The 22,955-nt window shown below is 40.3% G+C and overlaps 1 protein-coding gene across 4 annotated transcripts in view; it reads left to right on the forward strand.

The window, feature by feature from the left end:
- Dip2c (disco interacting protein 2 homolog C) overlaps window positions 1–22,955 on the forward strand; it is a 470,240-nt gene that overhangs the window by 373,983 nt on the left and 73,302 nt on the right. For all 4 annotated transcript variants that reach the window (XM_045151604.1, XM_045151605.1, XM_045151606.1 and 1 more), the window contains 3 exons: window positions 14,756–14,895; window positions 17,792–17,928; window positions 21,974–22,182. In XM_045151604.1, the coding sequence (XP_045007539.1) occupies window positions 14,756–14,895; window positions 17,792–17,928; window positions 21,974–22,182 (486 nt within the window). The remainder of the gene's footprint in view (window positions 1–14,755; window positions 14,896–17,791; window positions 17,929–21,973; window positions 22,183–22,955) is intronic.

The raw sequence follows: 22,955 nt of genomic DNA on the forward strand, positions 1-22,955 counted from the left end.
AAGGCCATGGTTCTGTGAAGAAATATAACTGACTCAGGTGCTAAGAAATAGGAGCAATGTATATATGTATATGTGTGTGTATGTGTGTGTGTGTGTGTGTGTGTGTGTGTGTATGTATATATATATGTATGTATGTATGTATATAAAATTTTCAGTGAGATTGGCTCTAAGAAGTCATTGAGTTCCCACAGTGCTGAGAGGCTGCACCCCAGTATGTGAGGCTAGAATTCAGGTTGAGGTTTTGTTTTGCTACTGTTATTTTTGTTTGAGTTTGTGGGGTTTTACAAGGTAGGGTCTTACTCTAGCCCAGGCTAAGCTAGAATCCAGTATATACTCTCAGGGTGGCCTTGAACTCACGGTGATCCTCCTACCTCTGTGCTGAAATTAAAGGTATATGCCACCATGCCTACCTTGTTTTTTGCTTTGAGGTAGGGTTCCATTCTTGGCCAGGCAGACCTAGAAGGCCTATAACTCACAGGGATACTTCTGCCTCAGCCTCCTCTGTGCTGGGACTAAAGGTGTGTGCTAGCATGCCTGGCTTGATTGTTTTTATTTCATTAGTTTTTGTGGGTTGTTTTTTTTTTTTTTTGTCTGTTTAAAAGAGAGAATGGGCAAACCAATGCCTCTTACCACTGCATAGAAACTCCAGATATGTGCCACTATGGTTATTGGGGACTTGAAACATAGACCTGAAGGCTTTGCAAGCCAGGGCTTTTAACTACTGAGCAATCTCACCAGCCCTGTTTTTTTTTTAAATTGGTCATGTCATGTCTATCTTTTGTTTTCCTGTAGCTAACATATATATATTTTGGAAAATTACCCTTTCAAAGAATTAACCCTTACAAACAAAGATAATAAAAATCAATGTTTAGGTTCTAAAAACTTATAAGACCAGTTGGAAATGTCTCATGGTCATCCAGAAGGATCATGGTCAAGCTAGCTGTACATCTCAATGGTCTATAACAGATTCAGTAGTCCCATGGATACTAGAAACTGCCAGTTCTCCTGTCTGTTATGTTGACATTTGTCTTACTGCCGAATTATATATAGTACAGTTTCTTTAGCAACCTTGTCAGCTAACACCATAGGGCAAATAAAAATGCTTGGATTAATTTAGTATGAAAATGCCATTATAATTGTCTAAGTGGGATTTCTGGTAGGTGCTGGAATAGAAAAGTATACAAGCATACCTTAAATATAATGACAAAAAACTCTACAACCTAATTACTACTGAAAGTTTTCCTGTTTCATGTACAAATATATAATTAACCTCAACTTTGCCTATGAAAATCAGAGTAGTAGCCACAAGACTCCATCGAATCTGCTGTGGTACAGAAAAGGGACTGAAAAGAGAAACTAACATCTGGTTATTTGTCATTTTTTTCTGGATAGCTATTTTGTCGAAGTTCATTTCCCTAAACTTGGGCAGAATTTTAGTTCTTCTTTCATGAATTAAGATAATTTTGGACATTTGTCACAATATTACTAAGAAATTTAAGCAGGACAAATGAGATAACTGTTACTTTTTTAATAGAGAATTTAATAGGTGTAGGCCCTCTTGTAGTCCATGATTGATGGTAGCTTGATAATGGATAATGGAGAATGGGCTTATGTGTGGATATGGTTCTGATTTGTTTCTCAGCTCCAGCTATGGGTCCTGTACCACGGAGGGCATCAGTTAGCCAAATCAAGAGCAGTTGGTTCCCACCATGGCTGTATGCCACTATTGCACTTGTATGGTCATCACAACAGGTTATTTGCTGCTAAGTAGGTTAGACCATGTGTTGCTTGGACAGATTTGGTCATTTTCCCCCAGTCACCCATGTAGCACCTTCTGGCACTAGACACCCTGACTGACTGGGGACTGACTCTCTTCCAGCTTCCAGCAATTAGCGAAACTAGCAAGGGTACTGTTTTCCTGATGAACTGGGTACCAGCACAAGGGGGAAGGAGATCAACACAGAGAAAAATCAACTCCTACCAAATCAGAGAGCCAGAGTCCCAGAGGCCCCAACACCTCATCACTGAAGCAGACCCCCTTCCACCTCATCCCCACAGGCTGTTCACTCAGGGAACAAAGTCTGTCAGAGGCACATGGCTCTGTATGGTCTGCTCTGCATATTTGGCTACCTGGTCTCCTGTCTCTTCTTCCTGGCTCTTGCAGGTCTGACTTGCTCTTCCCTCCACCTGGGTGCCTCTGGCCCCACCATTCACTAATGCACATCTACCTACCATGCTTAGTATATCCTCACCCTGTTTATCCTGCAGGATGCCATATTCCTCCAGGCTGTAGAAATTCACTTACTGGTGTATTTTATTCATTTTATATTGTCAATCTCCACCTGGTAAATTGTTGTTGCCTAACGTAAGTGATTAAAAATAATATTCAAAATACATAATTTCAGGAACCCTTCCCCTTCCCATGCACTTACTTGTGACAATCTTACATCATTTCCACAAGGAGAAGCTGCCGCAAGCCATAGCTTGTCCTAGGAGTTTGCATATACAACATGTATTCACTGTCATTTATGTGAGTGGAACCATGTGTGATTTTGACTTTTGGTGTGTTCATTTGTTTCCACTTCAATAAATGATCTAGGTGCTGCTGACAGTCTAAAGTATGCCTCAAAAGCTGGTGTGCTAAGAAAAACTCAGAGAAGGCTGTTGTCCTGTCATCAGTTGTCAACAGCCACCTGAAGCTTGTCCAGAGAAAGCTATAACTAAAGAGTGAGTAAGCAGGTGGAGTTCTGGGGCAGCAGCCTGAGGTGCTTCCTCAGTGGTGTTCTGGGATAGGTGTGAGAACTCACTCAATTGCTGTGGGAAGGTGAGCTCTGGAGTACGGAAAATGTGTAAGAAATCCCCAAACGCCCCCTTCCTTCACGAGAGTAAGGGTTTTACATAGTTATTTACAAAAGGTATGGAAGGGCAAGAATTGACAACCACACAGTCTTACAATAAGAACCAGACATGTTTGTGCCATCTTCCCTGGCCTTCTGTAGATGTGTCCCCTGACTCACAGCCCATGTGCAGAGTTTTAGTAAGATAGTTCCAGGGATATGGCACTCTACAGGTAGTAGCAGCCTCTCCCTTGTGTGGATGGTGTTGGTGTTCTCAATTGTGCCAGTTTTCTGACTTAACATTCAGCTCTAAGATTCAGGAACAATTTGAGGGGCAGAGAAGTATAACAAGATACCATATGAATGTTCAGAGTGGAACTGAGGAAACAGTGTAATAAAAACCTGAGATGGTTCTTGAGTGGAAGGCTTACATGCCTTATGCCTTGGTCAGATTCCTTAGTATTTCCATTGTAGTTGCTATTTCTTTTAGTTTTTTTCCTCATCTTTTTAAAATTATTAATTAGTTTTGTACTCAGTGAATACAGTCAAGTTGGTACCATGGTTAGCCTCTTCCCTGTCCTCCCTCCACAAGGACCCTTCTTGTTGAGGTATGTAGTTCGTGCATTGTGGGGTTAGCCATCAGTTATGGGTAGGAGGAAATGCCACTGTGTCTCATGAACCAACGTGTGGCTCTGACATTCTTTCCGCCCCCTCTTCCACAGATTTCCCTAAGCAATGTTGAGTTCATTTTAGGTATGCCTCAGTGATGAGGTGTTGGGAGCCTCTGTGTCTCTGGATATCTGATTTGGTAGGAGTTGATTGTTCTGTGTGATGATACCAGGTTCACCAAGAAAATAGCACCCTTGCTTGTTTTGCCAATTATTCTTAGTTTCAGCTGGGGCCCTTTTGAGGTATGATGGGGTGGTTCTCTTCTTAGGATCTGCGTCCGTCTGAAAATGAAAAGCAGATTCTCCAACGGAGAGTAAAGTTAGCACCAGATAAACGGGATAACCCTTACTTTTTTTTAGAGAGACTTTAATAGGTGTAGGCCCTCTTGTAGCCCACGCTTGGTGGTAGCTTGATAATGGAGAGCAGCTCATGTTTGGATCTGGTTCTGACTTGTTTACCAGCTCCAGCTATGGGTCCTGTCCCACCGAGTGGACCAGTTAGCCAAATCAAGAGCAGATGGTTTCCCACCATGGCTGTGCATCACTGTTGCACTTGTGTGAGCATCACAACAGGTTATTTGCTACCAAGTAGGTTAGAACATGAGTAGCTTGGACAGATATTGGTCATTTTCTCCCAGTCACCCATGTAGCACCTTCTGGCACTAGACACACTGACCTTCTGGGGACTGACTCTCTCCCAGCTTTCAGCCCTGGCACTCCATGTTACGTGTCAACCACATATGTTGTCTTCAGCAATAGGGTCTTACCACTAACCTTTGGTGGGTCATCAAGTACTCTGACAAAAATTTGTCATTCTTTTAGGAAACTTTGCAGGGGTCTCTGGTCAAAAGCTCATTGTGGATGATAGCCACCTGTTGGTACTGGGAGTTACAGGCCAGTGCCCACAAAGAGAAGGAAGAAAAAGATAAGTAATATAAAAGAGTTAGAAGAAGGAGACACAGAGAGAGAAGGCCTTTAGAGGGAATACCTGAGTCACAAGGCCATGGAGAGGATATGATGAATCTATTGCTTTATTTAATTATTATGTATACTTAAACTACTGGTATATGAAAGGATATCCTTTATAGTTAACTATTGCAATTGGACTCCATGGAACTCACTGATTGCTGGAGGTGACTTTAAGTACTCTTTCAGCACTGAATATCTGTAGAAAACAGAGACACTAGTCATTAGTTTAGATTTTATATATCTCTTATTATTCTTACTTGTTTTTTTAAGAACTTTATTTAGGAAGTAATGTTTGATTTTATTTATTCATTTATTTATAAGCAGAGAGGTACACACAGAGAGAGAGACAGTGACTGAGAGAGAGATACAGAGAGGTATGGCTGTACCAGGTCCTGTAGCCAATGTAAGCAAACTCTAGATGCCTGTACCACCTTATGCATCTGGCTTTATGTGGATACTGGGGAACTGAACCCAAGTCATTAGGCTATGCAGGTGAATTCTTTAACTGCTGAGCCATCTTTCCAGCCCTTAAGTTTTTTGTTTTTTAAACACATTTGATGAAAGCAATACCCACACTTTATTTTTGTCATTACTGTCTCTGGGTTATTTGTTATTTTGGAACATGAATAGAGAAAAGCTCTTTGTGGTGCTGGTGCTTCATGTGAATTATTGTATTCCACAGAAAGTGTGATATAATTCATCAGTTTTGGAAAATGAGCCTGTGCCTATGAACTCATACTATGTTTTATCTTGACTGATGACCTTTTACTCCAAAACATGCTCTGAAGAGATGGCATGAACTTTTCATGTGCAAGAGCCCAGAAGCTAGGCAATTGAGTTATAGAAACGTAGCTTTGATGCCTTCTATGAAACCATTCTAAGTGGTACTATGGGAAAGCTTCCTTGGGAATTTTGGCACAAAGACAAAAATAGATGTTTTCTTTTCTTTTCTTTTTTTTAGCTGCAAAAGCAATATTTATTTCATATTTTAATTAGGATACAGAGCTTTAGGGATCATCATAACATTTTCAAAAATTCATAAACCTTTTTTGGATCTGGGCACATTTAATATGCTATATTTCAGGTTAACTATGTGTAGTATACATATTTTTTATAAAGCAGGATCAAAGAAAATACAAAAAGATATAGAAATGATCGTTATATCATCCTGAAGACCTAAGGTTTGCAACCCAGTGTTCTGTTCTCTTTCCACTTTTCAGTCCTCTTATGAAAACTGTTCTGTCTGGCCCATGATCTTTGGTTGTACTCGACAATGTGAATTCATAGCCAGGATATAGATAGGAAAGATGTCTTAGTGTTTACAGGTACTTGCTTCCAAACACAAGCATATGACCATTTGTTAGGGGCTTTTTAAATTATCCTAATGGTTTTGGTTTTTATTCATTCTATAGTATGTGCCCAAAATCTTGTTATAAAATGACTTGACTTACAGTTCTTTCTTCAAATTCAAAAATTATTGAAATTCCTGTTGTATAATTCATTCTTTTATATGCTAATACTGCATATTTGGTTTATTTTATGGTGGCCTTTTGTTTATTTTGAGGGTGACATGCACTCTTTAGTTCAAATACATTTTTTTAACATCTCGAGTTTTTATTTTGTAAGCAGATGTTCATTAAGCAGTTATTAAGTATCAATGGTTAACCCACACATATTAGTGGAGAAATAGGAGCCCTGAAGTGAGTTTAAACAATGATGAAAAGTAATCATGACATGCCACATGCCACTCAGGAGAAATTTTTTTGTTTTTGTTTTTGTTTTTCTTTTCACAATTTTTATTAACATTTTCCATGATTATAAACAATATCCCATGGTAATACCCTCCCTCCCCCCCTGCTCTTTCCCCTTTGAAATTCCATTCTTCATCATATTACCTCCCCATCTCAATCATTGTACATACATATATACAATACCAAACTATTAAGTGCCCTTCTCCCTTCCTTTCTCTTCCCTTTATATCTCCTTTTTAACTTACTGGCCTCTGCTACTAAGTAGTTTCCTTCTCACGCAGAAGCCCAATCATCTGTAGCTAGGATCCACATATGAGGGAGAACATGTGGCGCTTGGCCTGGGTTACCTCACTTAGTATGATCCTTTCCAGATCCATCCATTTTTCTACAAAGCTCATAACTTTCATCTTTCTTTACCACTGAGTAGAACTACATTGTATAAATGTGCCACATCTTCATTATCCACTCATCAGTTGAGGGACATCTAGGCTGGTTCTATTTCCCAGCTATTATAAATTGAGCAGCAATAAACAGGGTTGAGCATGTACTTCTAAGGAAATGAGATGAGTCCTTAGGATATATGCCTAGGAGTGCTATAGCTGGGAAAAATAGATGTTTTCCTAAATGTCATTATAAGGTACAATGTGAAGGGCATTTTAATTCTCATGTTGTACTATGAATTTTTTGTTTGTTTTTGTTCTTGTGATTAAACACCTATGAAGAACTTGAGGAGCAGAGGTTTATGTTGACTCTTGATTTGAGGGACTATGCCATCATGATGGAATGTATAGTAGTGGGAATTTCCCTGGAGGTGGGAACATAAGGCAGCTGCTTGCTCACATCTCAGCACATAGGAAGCAGACAAAGGGGAATGCTTGTGCACAATTCTTCCTTCTTTTTTGCCTTCTTATTCATTCTAAGACCCCAGCACATGGGATGGTGCTGCCCACATTCAGAGCAGGTCTTCCCTCATCAGTTAAGCCTCTCTGTAAACATCCTAATAGACATACCAGAGGTGGGCCTCATTAATGCCCTAAGCACTTTTTAATCCAGTCACCTTGATATTCTCAACCATCATCCATGCTTTCTATAATATTTGCAATTTTAAAATGAAAACATACATTTGGCTATTAGATTTTGGTGTTTTGTTCAGAGAAAGACTGCTAAGGACTAATTACCCTGGCTTGAAAGGGTTGGAGGACTGGCATTTCTTCTATGTTGACATCTAAGCAAATTGTGTCGTGTGTTTAATAATCTTCCAAGGACAGCTCATTCTGCCCTGGTAATGAAGGAGAGATTGAACTTCCAGTAAACAGCACAGTGCTGCTGATTGCTTTCCTGGCTTTTAGTCCACTTAATTATAGAAATGATGCTTGATTATTATCTATGGTAATCAGGGAAGATAAAATTTCAGATGCATTTGTATACCGTGAGAGGACTTCTGGCCCTTTGGCACATCTATCATTTGGTATAATTTTCTGTTGAAAAATATTCACATCAGCAAACTGAGGAGTTATAGGAAAGCTGCCCAGGTATCCTGAGGGTTTCCACCATGGATGCCAGTGGAATGTGCCTATCAGTGAGCCCTTCCAGGGATGTGAGGAGTCCTGGTCTTGGGAACTTGAAGCTATGTCACACTCACTGTTCAGTACCCTTTTTCTTTTCTTGTAAATAATACAGAGTGCCTTTTGCACAAGAGAACATACTGGAAGGCTCTGGGGCACCTAAAATTAAGCCTCTGGTATCCTGCTCAGTAGGTAGGCAGAAGACAGAGGTTCTTCTGAGAGACAGATGCAGAAACCTTGTGAGGGCTAGAAAGAGGGAGCAGGTTGGCATAGCAGCCAGCCTATGATGAGATATGCCCTCCACAGTACAGGTCAGCTGCCATAGGTAGATCATTGTAACAGTTAACTCAGTCAGTGTTCGTCCTAGAAAAAAAAGCAATCTACAAATCAAAATGGCTACTATTGAAAGTATAGTGTTGAAGCTATTATAAGAGTATAATAGGGGTAGAGAACAGGAAGGAACAAGAATAGAACATGTACCCATATTTCCTGTTGCTGCTGTAGACAAACTCTAGACACATATGCCACCTGAGTGTCTGGCTTAATGTGGGCACTTGGGAACCAAACTCGAGCTGGCAGGCTTTGAAAGCAAGAGCCTCCAACTGTTGAGCCATCTCCTCAACCCAGATCCGACTTTAAAGCTATACTAAGGCAATTTATTCAGCTAAAAAATTGGTTTTGACAGTTTTAGCTACAAGGTACTATTTCAGTACCTTGATGCTAGCAATGAAAAGTAATGATTATGTAAAACAGCAATTAAAACAGTAATTGCAGAGAATAATGAAGATGCCCCTGTCTCTAACAGTCAATCTCTGCTTATTGAAAAATTCTAACCCAGAAGATACTAAGCTGGGAAAAAAACCAAGAGAAAAAGATTCCCAAAGGGAATGTACTACACTATACCATCTGATGCCTATCCAGGACTGTAACTGAGCAGTTTCTGCTTGGAATATAATTAGATCTGAGTAAAAAACATTAACATCATCCCACAAATCAAAATGGGGCTTTCAACACCATTGGTGATTGCCAAAAACTCACACTTGGAAATCCATGATCTCATTTTTAAAATACAAAATGATAACATTGTTTATGATTTTATCTAAAAGTTTAGATGAGATTTTAAAACTTGTTCCAACCACAAAATAGATTAGCGATGAGGATCACTTAAATGAGAAGGAGACTTTATTAAGGAGTATTGACAGAACAACTGTCTTACCCTGTTTAAATTGTTGTCTGACCATTTGTATTGATGAGTATGTTCTGTTTGAATTGGATCACATTAAAATGTGCTCAGAAACTGGTTAATAGAGAAGGGACATGCAAAGAGGGAAGTGCCATAAGGAGTTGGCCCTGCTCTGTAACTGACAAGCATTGAAGCTGTTTCTTTTGCTTCTATGCCAAACTTATTGCCAATACATGGAAAGTGGACGACTACTCCCTCATGCTAGGTCCCACCAGCTAAAAGCTTTGCACCTTCCCAAAACACCACCAACCAACTGGGGACCAAGTTGTTAAGCACGTGAGCTCAGGGGCACATTTCAACTCTAAGCCATGACAGCATTTATTCTTACCAAAGAAGAGGAACAAATTCAAATTGGAAAAAAAAAAATGAGTTTAACTCATAGTTCATTGTTTCTAAGTATGTTGCTTTTAACTTGCATCTTTCCCTATTAAAGATCATGACTCACCTTCTCTTTGTCCTTTAAAGGGAATTGGTACTAGGAACTGTTAACTAATTATGAGCTATTTTGCTTTAGTTTAAAAAGATACTCTTTACAGAAAATGGAAGATTCATGGAAATATTATGCACTCTGGCCCTGTGCATGGTCCAGTGGTTCAGGCACTTTAGAGCCCCTTTACATTTATCTGAAAGGAAAGCCTTCAGTTGTAGGTGATGACTGCAGATCAGAGCAGCTCATGATAGAAAAAGTGTGCAGTTCAGAAGGGGAGACTTCCACTCAAGGGGATTACAGTGTAGCATTTCAGTGTTTTATTCATTGGGAGCCCAAGTATTCTCCTACAAAAGAAATATTATATTATGTGAACTACTTTGGTTTGTGGGTGTTTCTTTTTTAAAAATTTTATTTATTTATTTATTTATTTATTTATTTATTTATTTATTTATTTGAGATAGAGAAAATCAGAGACAGGGAGAAAGGGAGAATGGGCACGCCAGGGCCTTCAGCCACTGTAAACAAGCTCTAGATGCATGTGCCATCTTATACATCTGGCTTACGTGGGTCCTGGGGAATGTAACCTGGGTCCTTTGGCTTTGCAGGCAAGTGCCTTAACCACTAAGCCATCTCTCCTGCCCTTGTGTGTATTTCTTTATTGATAAAGGATCTCATGTGTCCCAGGCATACCTCAAATTCACAATGTCGCTGGGAATGGCCTTGAATTACTGTTCCCCTTTCCTCCAACCCCCTTTCCTCCAACCTCAGGTGCTGAGATTAGGGATTACAGACATGCACCACCACTCCTGACTGTGCACTTCTTTGATACTACAACATTGAACTTCTCTGTGAGAAGATGTTTCTGAGTTCTGGGGATGGAGCTGCATGTTGCTCTCTGACTTTGAGCTAATACCCTTGTCAGCCATTGTGCTCTGGAGGCTATTGGCCTGGGTATGTCTCCCACATGATCATATACTAACTTTGTAACTGGGCAGTATTGAGGCTTCAGCACTCAGATCTTGTTTCTGTATCATGGGAATGAAACAGCGCCCACATCGTAAGCCTAAGTGGGCATTGATATCTACATAGAATGTTTTAAAATATACCTGGTAGGTAGTTGGAACTTAGCAAACACTAGCATCTGTTTTGAATGCTAGATTTACTATGCTAACAGTTTGTGTGTATTTTCTGTAATGGTCTAATACAGAAAAGCTATAGTGAGTATACACAAGGAGGAATGTGCAGTATTCAGGTTTCTTCTCCAGATGTTCCCTTGTTTCTCAACTGAGAGTTGCTGAATTGGAGCTTGTGTGGACAAGATGAAAGAATGAAGAACCTTTATTTTCCCACTTACAAAAGGATTTAGTGAATGACACGTGGCCATAAGACTTCACAAATATAGTCACTTTTACTAAGCCTTGAAAGTGGAAATCATAATTGCTTGTTATTTACTTGGCTCCCTCTTTTGTTTTAATGTATTTTGAGCCCGGCCAAGTTCTGCTTGCTTTCAGAAGTAGCAAACTTCAGATGTATTCACTGAATTTTATAGTAGATATATCTTCAGATGGTACATAGCAAGATTAGCTAACAGGTTATCAAATGCTTTCAATGCCAGGCATGTTTTTAAGCACCATACTTAGGTTGAAACATCCCTCATGAGGCTCTGTTGCTGAGGTTAGACATACTCCTTTGTCTCCATTTCTTTTCATTTTGTGCACCATTGCAGCATTATATATATTGCTACAGTGCATTTTCCTACTTCTGCATCTCTTCATATAGAAATTTCCACTTAACCTTCCTGGAAATTGCTCAGCTAATTCATCTCATACCCTCACTGTGAAATATGTATTGCAGAGTGATGAGGACATTGTCTTATCATTGTGCTGAGTCCAGAAGTTGACAGATGGGTCTCTGTTTTTGTTAGCCATTAGTTAATTTAAACTTGTATTGATTCTTAAATGTTTTCAATTCCCTCACATTCTGCTTATCAATGTCACCTTTTATCTACTTGGAATTCGTATTTTGTATGTCAGTGATGATAGAGAAAGATAGTCTAAGTTCATAATCAAGAAAATACAAACAAGAAAATTGCTGTCGTCAATTGGAAAAAAAGTGTTTATGAGTGTTGGCTGGGGTAAGCAGAAACAATCTGTGCTGAGAGGCAGCTGAGCATCCATTCTTGCACCCACTTAAGTTTGGCTCTGACCTCTGCCCCTGCCCTGAGCTGTGAGCTGTACAAGGACTCTCCTTACCTCTGCCCAAGAGCACCATAGAGAACATGTTAACTCAGACAAGAACTTAGACAGCACACGTTCATTTCCACATAAGTATGTAACCAGTGGGATGATATAGACAGTGTCTAGGAATTCCTGGGCCTCTCCTCTTTTCATTTTGCATATATTTTGTGAATCTGCAGGTTAAAAAAGCCCCGAGGTCCTTTTTCCTAGCCAGCAAAGCAATCTATTAGATATAAGTGGGAGGTAGCAGATTAAATTACTAAAAGGTTAGCATTAATTGCTTCTATTTCATGTGAATATATTCAGTCTGTCTTCATTTTATAAACATAATAAAAATTTTCTTTATCAGACATACTTTATGAATTTAAGGTATTTAATTATACTTGCAAGTTTTCTCAGCTATTAATGTAGACAACAGGATGTTGTAACTAAGATGACAAATTATACATGATTGAATCTTAAAAGAATTCTGTCCTCTAGGCTTCAGGTTTGTGGAGATCCTTGTCACTACATACTCATGACATATCCTGTGCTTGGAATGGTTGTTGCTCATCCAGGGTTTTGTTTCCATGTAGCTCTTGGGTTTTCTTACCAAGATAGGGTATTAATATCCTAGGACTGTTTTAACAAGGAAGCCCAAATTGACTGTCTTCAAACAACAGATATTAATTCTGTCATGGAGGTTGAAGTCCGGAGTCAAATTATGGGCAGAATTGGTTTCTTCTGGAGACTCCAGGGGAACATCTCTCTCAGGTAGCCTTCCAGTTGCTGGAGGCAGCTAGCAGCCTTTTGTAACCCTTGACTTGTATGAATATCACTTCTCTGCTTCTGTCTTCAAATGACATTCTCTCTGTGCCTGTGTTTCTTTTCTCATAAGAGGATATCTGCAATTGAACTTTGGGTACACTCTAAGCTAATATAGTCCTATCTTAACTTTGTTGGGATCATAATTATAGGTACTGGGGTACCTTTCTGAGGAGACAGCTTAGCCCACAACCAATACTAAGGTTTTTCTGACTCTCATGTCAAACCTTTGAAAGTAGGATCATGGGGAAGGAAGTGATGGTAGGGCCTCTATAAACTGTGTTTTTCATTTCAAAGTCTTGACTTGTTGGGCTCATTGGAAAAGATAAAGGGGCAGAAAAATAATACACATTCAAGTGTTTTGAGCTTATTGAGTCCAGATAGTTTTATGTAGATTTTATGAATCAGGCAGATATTTATAGCTGGTTAGTATTACCCTTATTAATTCTCACAGGTAGAATGATTATATTCCCTGACATTTTTGTACTTTGAATGTCCTAGATACTTGATTCAAGATATATCCTTTTGCAAATTTAAACTTTTATGTTGTGCCATTTATGTCTTTAGGTTCATTGTAAACTTTCACAGTATTTTAATGCAAACATTTACAGTCCACCTTTGAAATCATAAAACTGTGGTTAAATATTTGTACAGGGAACATTGTCGAAACAAATGTGGTATTTACCAAAGCTATGTATTCTCACTTGGCTGCTTATTGAATCTTTAATTACTACAGCAAAGTCCATAATCTTAGAAACCTATTCAGTTAACAGGTATTTTTAGGTGCTGTTCTGGGCATGAAATACGGAAGTGCCTCTTAGGAAGATTAGCCAATGATGAAAGGTGCTCACACATGCTGAAATGGTACATGTTCTGGAGATAGGAGTGCTGACAGGTATATTTTTATTAGATGACGAGAAGCCTCATAGTTGAGTCAAACTCCAAAGACTCTGTGTGTGTTTACACGCAAGTGATGTATATATGACAGCCATGTGAATATCTGCTAAAGGACTTTACTGGATAGAAACAGGAAATGTAGAGGCTCCACAGCAGGGAAGGGCTGGGACATTGGAAAAAGTGTGGGATGAGGATGAGGGGCAAAAAACAAGGGAGAAAGCCTGGCGTGGTGGTGCACGCCTTTAATCCCAGCACTTGGGAGCTGGAGGTAGGAGAATTGCCGTGAGTTCGAGGCCACCCTGAAATGACATAGTGAATTCCAGGTCAGCCTGGACTAGAGTGAGACCCTACCTCGAGAAACAACAACAACAACAACAACAACAACAACAAAAACCAAGGGAGGAATAACCTCCAAGAGCCCAGTGCAGCAGGGGAGATATGATAGATGTGGTCATCTTTTCAGAACTGTGTTTTATCTAAATCTCATACCTCCTGATCCACAAAGCATTTTACAGCATGACTGTCATCCAAGTAATTTTCCTTAAGACTCATCACCTAGTATAGCATAGCATATATATGAAATTGAGTTTAAGCTTAGACAACATGTATCTGCACTATGGCTGGCCAGTCAGAATGCCCACCACTGCTATTTCCTGAACCACTCTGTGTTCTCAGGGCTGTTGTTCTTTCTTCACCCTTGGCAAGATTAGAAAGCTAGAACTTACAGAGACCAGTAAGGGCATGGGGAATTCAATGGCTTTGTCTGCATGACCAGTGTCCTGAGGGAGGGACAGGAGAGCCAAGAAGTTGTCTTCTTTCTCTCTTTCTCTCTCTCTCTTTCTTTCTTTCCTTCCTTCCTTCCTTCCTTCCTTCCTTCCTTCCTTCCTTCCTTCCTTCCTTCTTTCTTTCTTTCTTTCTTTCTTTCTTTCTTTCTTTCTTTCGGTTGGGGAGGCAGATAGAGAGAATGGGAATGGCAAAGCCTTTAGCTACTGCAAACAAACTCCAGACACATGTGCCACCTTGTGTATCTGGCTTTACATGGGTACTGGGGAATTAAACTTGGGTCCTTGGGCTTCCCAGGCAAGCCTTAACCACTAAGGTATCTCTCCAGCCCCTGTCTTCACATTTTTTAAACTACCTTGGGAACTTGGGTACACTCAGAGGAAGAACTAGCAATATACAAATTACAACCATACACTTCTGATTGCTGGTACAGGTAGCAGCCGGCTTCCTTTTCAGGAGGTTCCCTTAGCCTTATAGGTTGTCACCGACTGTGGAGGGAGTATGGGGCCACATGTCTGAGTACAGACTAATTTATCTGCTTGCACATACTCAGCTAAAATTGTATTTTCAGACCCACAGATGACAGCAACCAGCCACCGGGCCGGGGTGTGTTGTCCATGCATGGGCTGACCTATGGTGTCATTCGTGTGGACTCAGAAGAGAAGCTGTCCGTGCTCACAGTACAGGATGTTGGTCTCGTCATGCCTGGAGGTGAGTACAGATCTGGGGTGTGAAATTGGCAGTCCTGGCACGGTCATGTTGTTCACCAGCCAATGCATGCTTTCCTGACATGTGCGACTGGCTTCTCTTCCTGTCCATCCTACATCCTTCTATATGTGCTCTTAGCTGAGCTCTGAACTTCCAAACTTTGGAAACAGTTAAGCTTTGTAAACCTAAAGCAGTGTTCCCTCTCCTGAGAAAAGAAACCCAAAATATTCTGGATGTGAGAAATGGCATCGCTGTGCCAGGACCCTCCTCCCCAGGAAGGCATCCATGGACTAGCTCTGAACCCAACACTGGCAGCATCGCCTTTTCAAACCGAGAGGTCGAGGTAGCTCCCTCTCTGTCATCCTAATTCTTGTCTCAGCCAAAGATGGACACCCCCTCTCAGTTTCCCAATGGCATGTAAGGCTTTGAGCATTATTGTGAAACCTGAGCAATGGGAGTGATTGATTCCTGAGCTGCTGCTTAGTGGGAAAGCCATTGTAAAGTCCCAGAAACCATTTTCTTAAGTGTTGTCAAGACTGCCACCTACATGCAAGGACCTCACCTGCCTCATCAGCCCCACATGTTGTGTGTTTGGACACCTTGAGGATTTACATGCTATACTCCAGTTCACATTCTTATTGCACTGTGCTCTAGCCTGGTTCCTGTCTCATAGGCCCACACCTGTTAGCAGTATTTAGGCTCCTCACTGCGACTTTCAGAATGAAGCCAGGGTTCCTTCTCACTTGGATTCCCTGCCCAGAATCTATATCTCCTTTCTTGAAGCCCCTTCATGCTTCTCCACATAGTAGGATATCAAGTCTATAAGTGAGCAGTGCAGGTTACTTTACACTCAGCAATAACATGTAACCATATGTTATCATAAAATCTTAGCTAGGAACCAAGTGTTTAACACAGCCTTGTGGATAGAGGGCCTTGTACCACATGGGAATTCAGGTTTTCTCACTGCTCTTTCTCCATGATGATGTGTGTTAGGACTGTTCTTTCTGTTTGCATTGTTTGGAGCATAAAAAAATCAGGTCTTGGTGCTCCTAATTCTCTATAACCTTCTAGTTCAAATAGTACTACAAGGGTTGTTTCTGTCCACCTGTCCTGTGGAGTCACAGCAACTTTGCTGATACCTCCATTTTCTGTGTCTCTGGCTCATTGTGCTTCCCAGGATTAGCCACAGTACTGGCTCCATTTCTTTTTTTCTTTAAAAAATACAAAAACTAGCTTTCAACTAAACAGTTCCTAATGCATCAACTGTTTCAGGTGACACAATGAAAGACTTCCTATCTGACCACTTAGGCCTCCCACAGCATACTGGGTTTCTTTGCTGAAAGCTCCTGGACTTTAGAAACATACACATATGCTGCATATGATGTATATTGGTGTGTTGACTTTCCTGGCTTTGTGGCCTTCTTAGTGTAATGATAGGGTGCTGTGTACGCCATTGTGTTTTGTGTCTTAAAGTTCATAACATGTAAAGACAGTACAGTGTTACATAGCTTGAATGTACATTAAATTATGTTGTGAACAGTTGGGTGACTTATTCCTTGCTGCATTACAAGGTAAAGGACCCCATCTAAGCTTTACTCTGCATAGGTATAGGAATATCTTATGAAAAAAATCCTAGAAATAGGTACCTGTTTCAAAGGGTACATGCCCATCTCACTGTGAATCTTTCTGAAAAGCTATAAGGATTTATACTCCTGGCATTGATGGATACCAATCCCATTTTCTCTGCTACCTTTCCTAGTATGTAATCAGATTTCTTGCCTTTTACCATTCTGGTAAGTAAAGAACATTTTAGTATAGCTTTTTTTTTTTTCTGTTTTGCAGTACTAGCAATTGAACTTAGAGCTTCCTGCATGACAAGCAGCTGCTGTAACACTGAGCTATATCCCCAGCCATTTTTTTTTTTCACTTATTTTGAGATAGGATCTCACTGAATTGTTCAGGGTGGCCTTTAAGTCACTTTGTATCATCCTAAGCAGTTCTTCAACTTGCAATCTTCTCTCTTCCTCTCAAGTTGCTGGGTTTATAGGCCTCTGCTATCAGGCCCTACCTCTGCCTCCTGAGTGTTGGGATTAAAGGTGTGTGCCACCACACCCGGATTCATTGTAGTTTTGATATAAATTTTTCTTAATGTGAGTTCAAGTTTAATGTTTCTGTTGGCTATATTTCTTGGATGCCATAACTCCAGGTCATGAGTTTTCTAAACACTCCATTGTCACTGGCTGTAATCACTATGTGTCTGATACCAGGCCCTTGGCTCCCTCATCCTATTTAGATTCGTGGTTGATAGTGGTGGTAGGTAGGATGCTTATGTTGTACAAACATCAAGTGTGTGGGTCATAAACTATTGAGCATTCAGCATCATTAATTTAAGCCCTGAAATCCTTAGGTGATGTTATTTTAACAGGGATTGTAAATCAAAGTTAAGATTGTTATAGGACATTGGAAACTTGTGCTTTCAACATATATAAGTTTTGAAAGACTTAAACACAGATACGTTGTACTTCTTAGAAGTTGTGTTTTGGAACTTTTACACAGTTTGTAGATGATATGTGTGTAGTGAATGACTGGTGCTTAGCACAGTATCGGCCTCATAGCTAAATGGCAGGTACTGTTGGTCCTGTGAAACACAATTTACAATTGAAGTTAAAGCAATTAAAATGACTGATAGCACAAGAGTAAAATCTGATATTTTGCTACAACACAAAATATTATGATTTTCTTTAAGCAAAAATGAGTACCTGCATATTATTCTTGGACTGTTGTTCAAGATCCTATTTTTTTTGTTGTTTATGTCCTCATTGGTATTCATGGACTCATTAATTTCCCCATCTGTTCCACTTGCTCATGCTCTCTGTGTGCTTTTCTGTTTTGCCTTTAGCCATCATGTGTTCAGTGAAGCCAGATGGAATTCCTCAGTTGTGCAGGACAGATGAAATTGGGGAGCTGTGTGTGTGTGCAGTTGCCACAGGAACATCATATTATGGTCTGTCCGGCATGACCAAGAACACCTTTGAGGTAGGTTGAGGAGTCTTCTACCATCAGCTCCTTCCCTGGTTCCACCTTGAAATGGGTTTTTGAGAAACAGACAGAAAACCCAAGTTTTTTTTTCCCCCAAAAGAACATTCACATTAATTAAAATGGTTGCACTTTGTCCTACCATCTTTGTTTTGGTAAATTTGGTTTAGCAACATTATGCTGGCCTTATAAAAAATAAGTAGTTTCTTAAAAATGCACATTGTCTTTATTTGTTACTGTTCTTACCTTCACCTGTTTAATGCAAGTACCAGTAACAAGTAGATGATGAGAGAGACCATGGGCTTGTGTGGGTGGATGTGCTCACTTAGGAAGTAAGTTGACAATCTGTTCACCTTCTTGAAGCCTGGGTGAGACTTGGCCAGGTGTGAACCCATCAAACCCTGAAAAAATAATGATAACATGTTATGCACATAGATATAACAGGTGGTGTGTGTGCATGTGTGCATGCACAATCTGTTTGGTGTGTGTGGTGGGTACACATATGGGTTGTGTGGCATGTGTGGTGTCCATGTATGACTTCTGATGTGTGTATATACATATATATGGTTTGTATGGTATATTAGTTAGTTTCCTCATTGGTACAATGAAACACCCAACAAAAGCACCTATAGAAAGAAAGCATTTATTTTGGCTCATAGTCTGAGGGTATAGTTCATTATGGAGGGGAATGTGTGGCAGTAGGAATAGGAGGTGGTTGATCACATTGTGTTTTCATCAGAAAGCAAAGATCAATGAATGCTGGTGCTCAGCTTGCTTTTTCCTTTTCATTCAGTCCAGGAATTCAGTCTACAGAATTGTGCTGCTCACAGGGCATACCTTCCCCCCTCAATTGATGCATTGTAGAAACTTTCTTACAAACATGCCCAGTGCTTTGTCTCCTAGGTAAATCTAGTCTGTCCAGTTGACATGTAATGTTAACTGTCACAAGTGGTATGCATGTGTGAGTGGTAAGCATGCATGTTGTATAGTGAACACATAGGTCCTTACAGTCTCAGGTGTCTCATGCTATATCACAGTGTTCTTAGAACTTCATCTCTTTTCTAAGTGATGCCTAGCCTTAGGAGCAACATAATATTTGGTTACATGTAGGAAAACAAATTGGACATGTATTTCTAAGTGTATAGAACTTGGGGTATATCTGAACATGTATGTTATGGCACCTGTCTAGTATGACTTTATTGAGTGTGAGTTCACTATCCTTTGGAAGTAGAGCTGGATATAGTCTAAATTAAAAACCCCTCTCTTTAGGGCTGGAGAGATGGCTTAGTGATTAAGGAACTTGCCTGCAAAGCCTAAGGACCTAGGTTCAAGTCCCCAGTATCCACATAATGTAGATGCATAAGGTGGGGCATACATCTGGAGTTCATTTGCAGTGGCTAGAGGCCCTGGTGTGCCCATTTTCTCCCTTCGCCTTCTCTCTCTCCCTCCCTGTTTTTCTATCTCTTTTAAATAAAATAACAAAAAACCCTTTTCTTTTCTGTTTGATTTATCTGCAAGGTAGAAGGAAATGAGGCTTGTATGTCAGACTCATTTGGTTTGCTTTCTTCACATTTTCAACAAGGACAAGTAACATTTTTTTTTTACAAGTAACATTTTGATGAATTACTACTAATGTATATGATTTAAAATGTCCTTTGATTCTCCATTTTTCATTTTTATCAGGTGATTTTATAACAAAAATATTGTAGCATAGTACAGTGATTTCTGGATGTTACCTGTGTAGAGGATCAAGGCCCCAGATGAACCAACCTAGGCCCTTGTATATCACCCAGAATGCAGAAGTAGACAGTGCTATGCTGAGATCAGGGAGTAATTTCTATGTGCTACACTTAATTTTCTCATCACGGTGACAGAATATGTAACAGAAGCAGCTTAAGGATGGGTTTATTTTAGCTTACAGTTTAAGAAAGGACACTGTCCATCATAGTGACACTGTCCATCATAGGGAAGGTGTGGTGGCAGGAGCCTGAGGCAGCTGCTCATATTGTGTCTGCAGTCAAAAAGCAGAGAGACATTCTTTCCACCCCCCTTCCGCAAATTTCCCTGAGCCACGTTGGGCTCATTTTAGGTATGCTTCAGTGATGAGGTCTTGGGAGCCTCTGTGTCCCTGGATATCTGATTTAGTAGGAGTTGATTGTTCTGTGTGTCAATTGCCTTCACCCTTGTGCTGGTACCCAGTTCACCAAGAAAACAGCACCCTTGCTTGTTTGCCAATTATTCTTAGTTTCAGCTGGAGCCCTTTTGAAGTATGATGGGGTGGCTCTTTCCTTAGGATCTGAGTCTATCTGAAAATAAGAAGCAGATTCTCTGACAGAGAGTAAAGTTAGCACCAGACTAATGGGATAACCCTTGTTTTTAGAGAGAGACTTTAATAGGTGTAGGCCCTCTTGTAGCCCACACTTGGTGGTAGCTTGATAATGTCTCCATGTTTGGACTCATGTTTGGATATGGTTCTGACTTGTTTACCAGCTCCAGCTATGGGTCCCGTTCCACTGAGGGGATCAGTTAGCCAAATCAAGAGTAGTTGGTTTCCCATCATGGTTGTGTGCCACTATTGCACTTGTGTGGGCATCACTATAGGTTATTTGCTGCTAAGTAGGTTAGACCATGAGTTGCTTGGACAGATATTGGTCATTTTCCCCCAGTTGCCCATGTAGTATCTTCTGGCACTAGACATGCTAATTGTCTGGGGACTGACTGTCTTCCAGCTTCCAATTCCATTTTACATGTCAACTGCATATGGTGTCTTCCCACTAACCTTTGGTGAGTCATCAAGTACTGACAAAAATCTGTCATTCTTTTAGGAAACCTTGTAGGTCTGTCTGATCAAAAACTCATTGTGGATGATAGCCACCTGCTGGTACTGGGAGTTACAGGTCATTGTCCACAAAGAGAAGGAAGAAAAACATAAGTAATAAAAAGAGTTAGAAGAGGGAGAGAGAGAAGCAGTAGAAGATTAAAGTCAGTCTTCCTTGTATCCTCTCCAGGGCCTTGTGACTCAGGTGTTCCCTCCAAGGGCCTGGTGAAGGTTCAACCATTTGGTCTGTCTTTTAGGAAGTAGAATTTTATGGTACCATTGCTGTTTGGGTCCAGATTTGTGTCTCCCACCCACCCTACTGTCTGGTCTTCAAGATGCTTGCTGGATATGTTGGAATCTTGGGTAGATTCAGGTTAGGAGCTGTAGATGAGTGAGACTATGCAGAAATTATCTTTCTGTGATTTGGTGAGTTCACTGAGAATGATCTGTTCCAGGTTCAACCATTTTTCTTCAAATTTTATTGTGTCATTTTTTTCTTACTGTTGTGTAAAATTCCATCATGTAGATATACCACATCTTAGTTATCCATTTGTCCAGTGATGGACATTTGGGTTGATTCCAGCTCTTAGCTGTTATGAATTGATCAGCTATAAACATGGTTGAGCAAATCTCTCTGGACTGAGGCTTAGAGGTCATACGTTGGGTCATGATACACAGAGACATTTCCTCCTACCCATACTGATGGCTCACCCCACAATGCATGACCCATATACCCCAACAAGGAGGGGCCAGGGGGAGGGGAAAAAAAGAAAGATAGGGAGGAGGCTAACAATGGTACCAACTTGACTGTATTCAGTGAATACAAAACTAATTAAAAATGTATCTTTATATAAATAAAAAGAAGCAGAGCAAGAAGAATTTTAGCAGCCAGCTAGCCTTCTCATTTTAACTTGGTTTATGACCCTGCCCATAGGAAGTTGCTGCTCACATCCAGGGTGAGTCTTCCCTTCTGGGTTAAACACATTGGAAAGGCCTTCATAGACATCTCTATAAGATGTGTCTGCTAGGAAATTCTAATTGAGTCAAGTTGATAAGGAAAATTAACCATCATACCGTATTTGTAGACTTCCAAACAAATTAATCCTGATTTCATGCCGGTAGGATTATTAGAGACAGGAAACCATGTTTGGCCATTCTTGAAAGAAGTGGTAAGACTAGAATTTGCTGACTCTAACAGGTGGCCTGATTACAGCTTTATCTTCCCAGGTGTTTCCTATGACGAGTTCTGGAGCTCCGATCAGTGAATATCCGTTCATAAGGACGGGGTTACTAGGGTTTGTTGGTCCTGGAGGCCTCGTCTTTGTGGTGGGTAAGATGGATGGCTTGATGGTGGTCAGTGGGCGCAGACACAATGCTGATGACATCGTGGCCACAGCCTTGGCCGTGGAGCCCATGAAATTTGTCTACAGAGGAAGGTTAGTCATATTCATCTGCAAACTAAATGCATTTTTTTTGGTAGGTTATACTTTTTGTATAGTTATGAAGTGCATATAGGTTACAGAAATTCCTTAACTTTATTTTGACTCAGTTTCCTCTTAAATAAGATTGAAGTGCCTTGACTCTGTAACAGCTGAGATTTTTCATCCACTTGTGAACACTCAAGAATTAACAGAAATTCATTGGGCTCTTTTAGTATATTCTCAGTAATCTCTGCTAAATGAAAATGTCGATTTGAAAAACTAGTAAGTACATATCCAAGAGGTCCCAAAATAGCACTGAGTCATAATTTGTGCAGAAGGGGAATGCTCATGTATTGCTTAATTTTTCCACTGTTCCTTCTGTATTCCCTACCTTACTTGACATATAGCATAGCAGATGCTTGGCAAAAGTCAGCACCTTCCTCAGATACTTATTTCTGTTTAGCAAGCTAATGGCATTAGCAAGATAGCATTGCCACTTTGGGTTATCTCTGGAACCTATTTGTAAAGGAGTGTCATGGGCATTTGGAGTAAGCAGTTATTTGTTGACCATAGCAGGTAGATTTCCTAAAGAACCATTAGTTTTAAACAAACTTCCTCTGCTGTGAAGGGCACTATGTCACAGATGCAAAATATAGATCTGAGTGGTAAGGTTCGCCTTACCACTTATCACCATGCTGATAGTCATATGCAAACTCCTTCTGTCCAGCACTGAAAGGTATACAGAGATAGTAAGTAGCCTCTAAGGGGAGGTAGACAACTGCCCTTCA

Source organism: Jaculus jaculus, chromosome 6 (assembly GCF_020740685.1).
Source record: "Jaculus jaculus isolate mJacJac1 chromosome 6, mJacJac1.mat.Y.cur, whole genome shotgun sequence".
Classification (NCBI taxonomy): Eukaryota; Metazoa; Chordata; class Mammalia; order Rodentia; family Dipodidae; genus Jaculus; species Jaculus jaculus.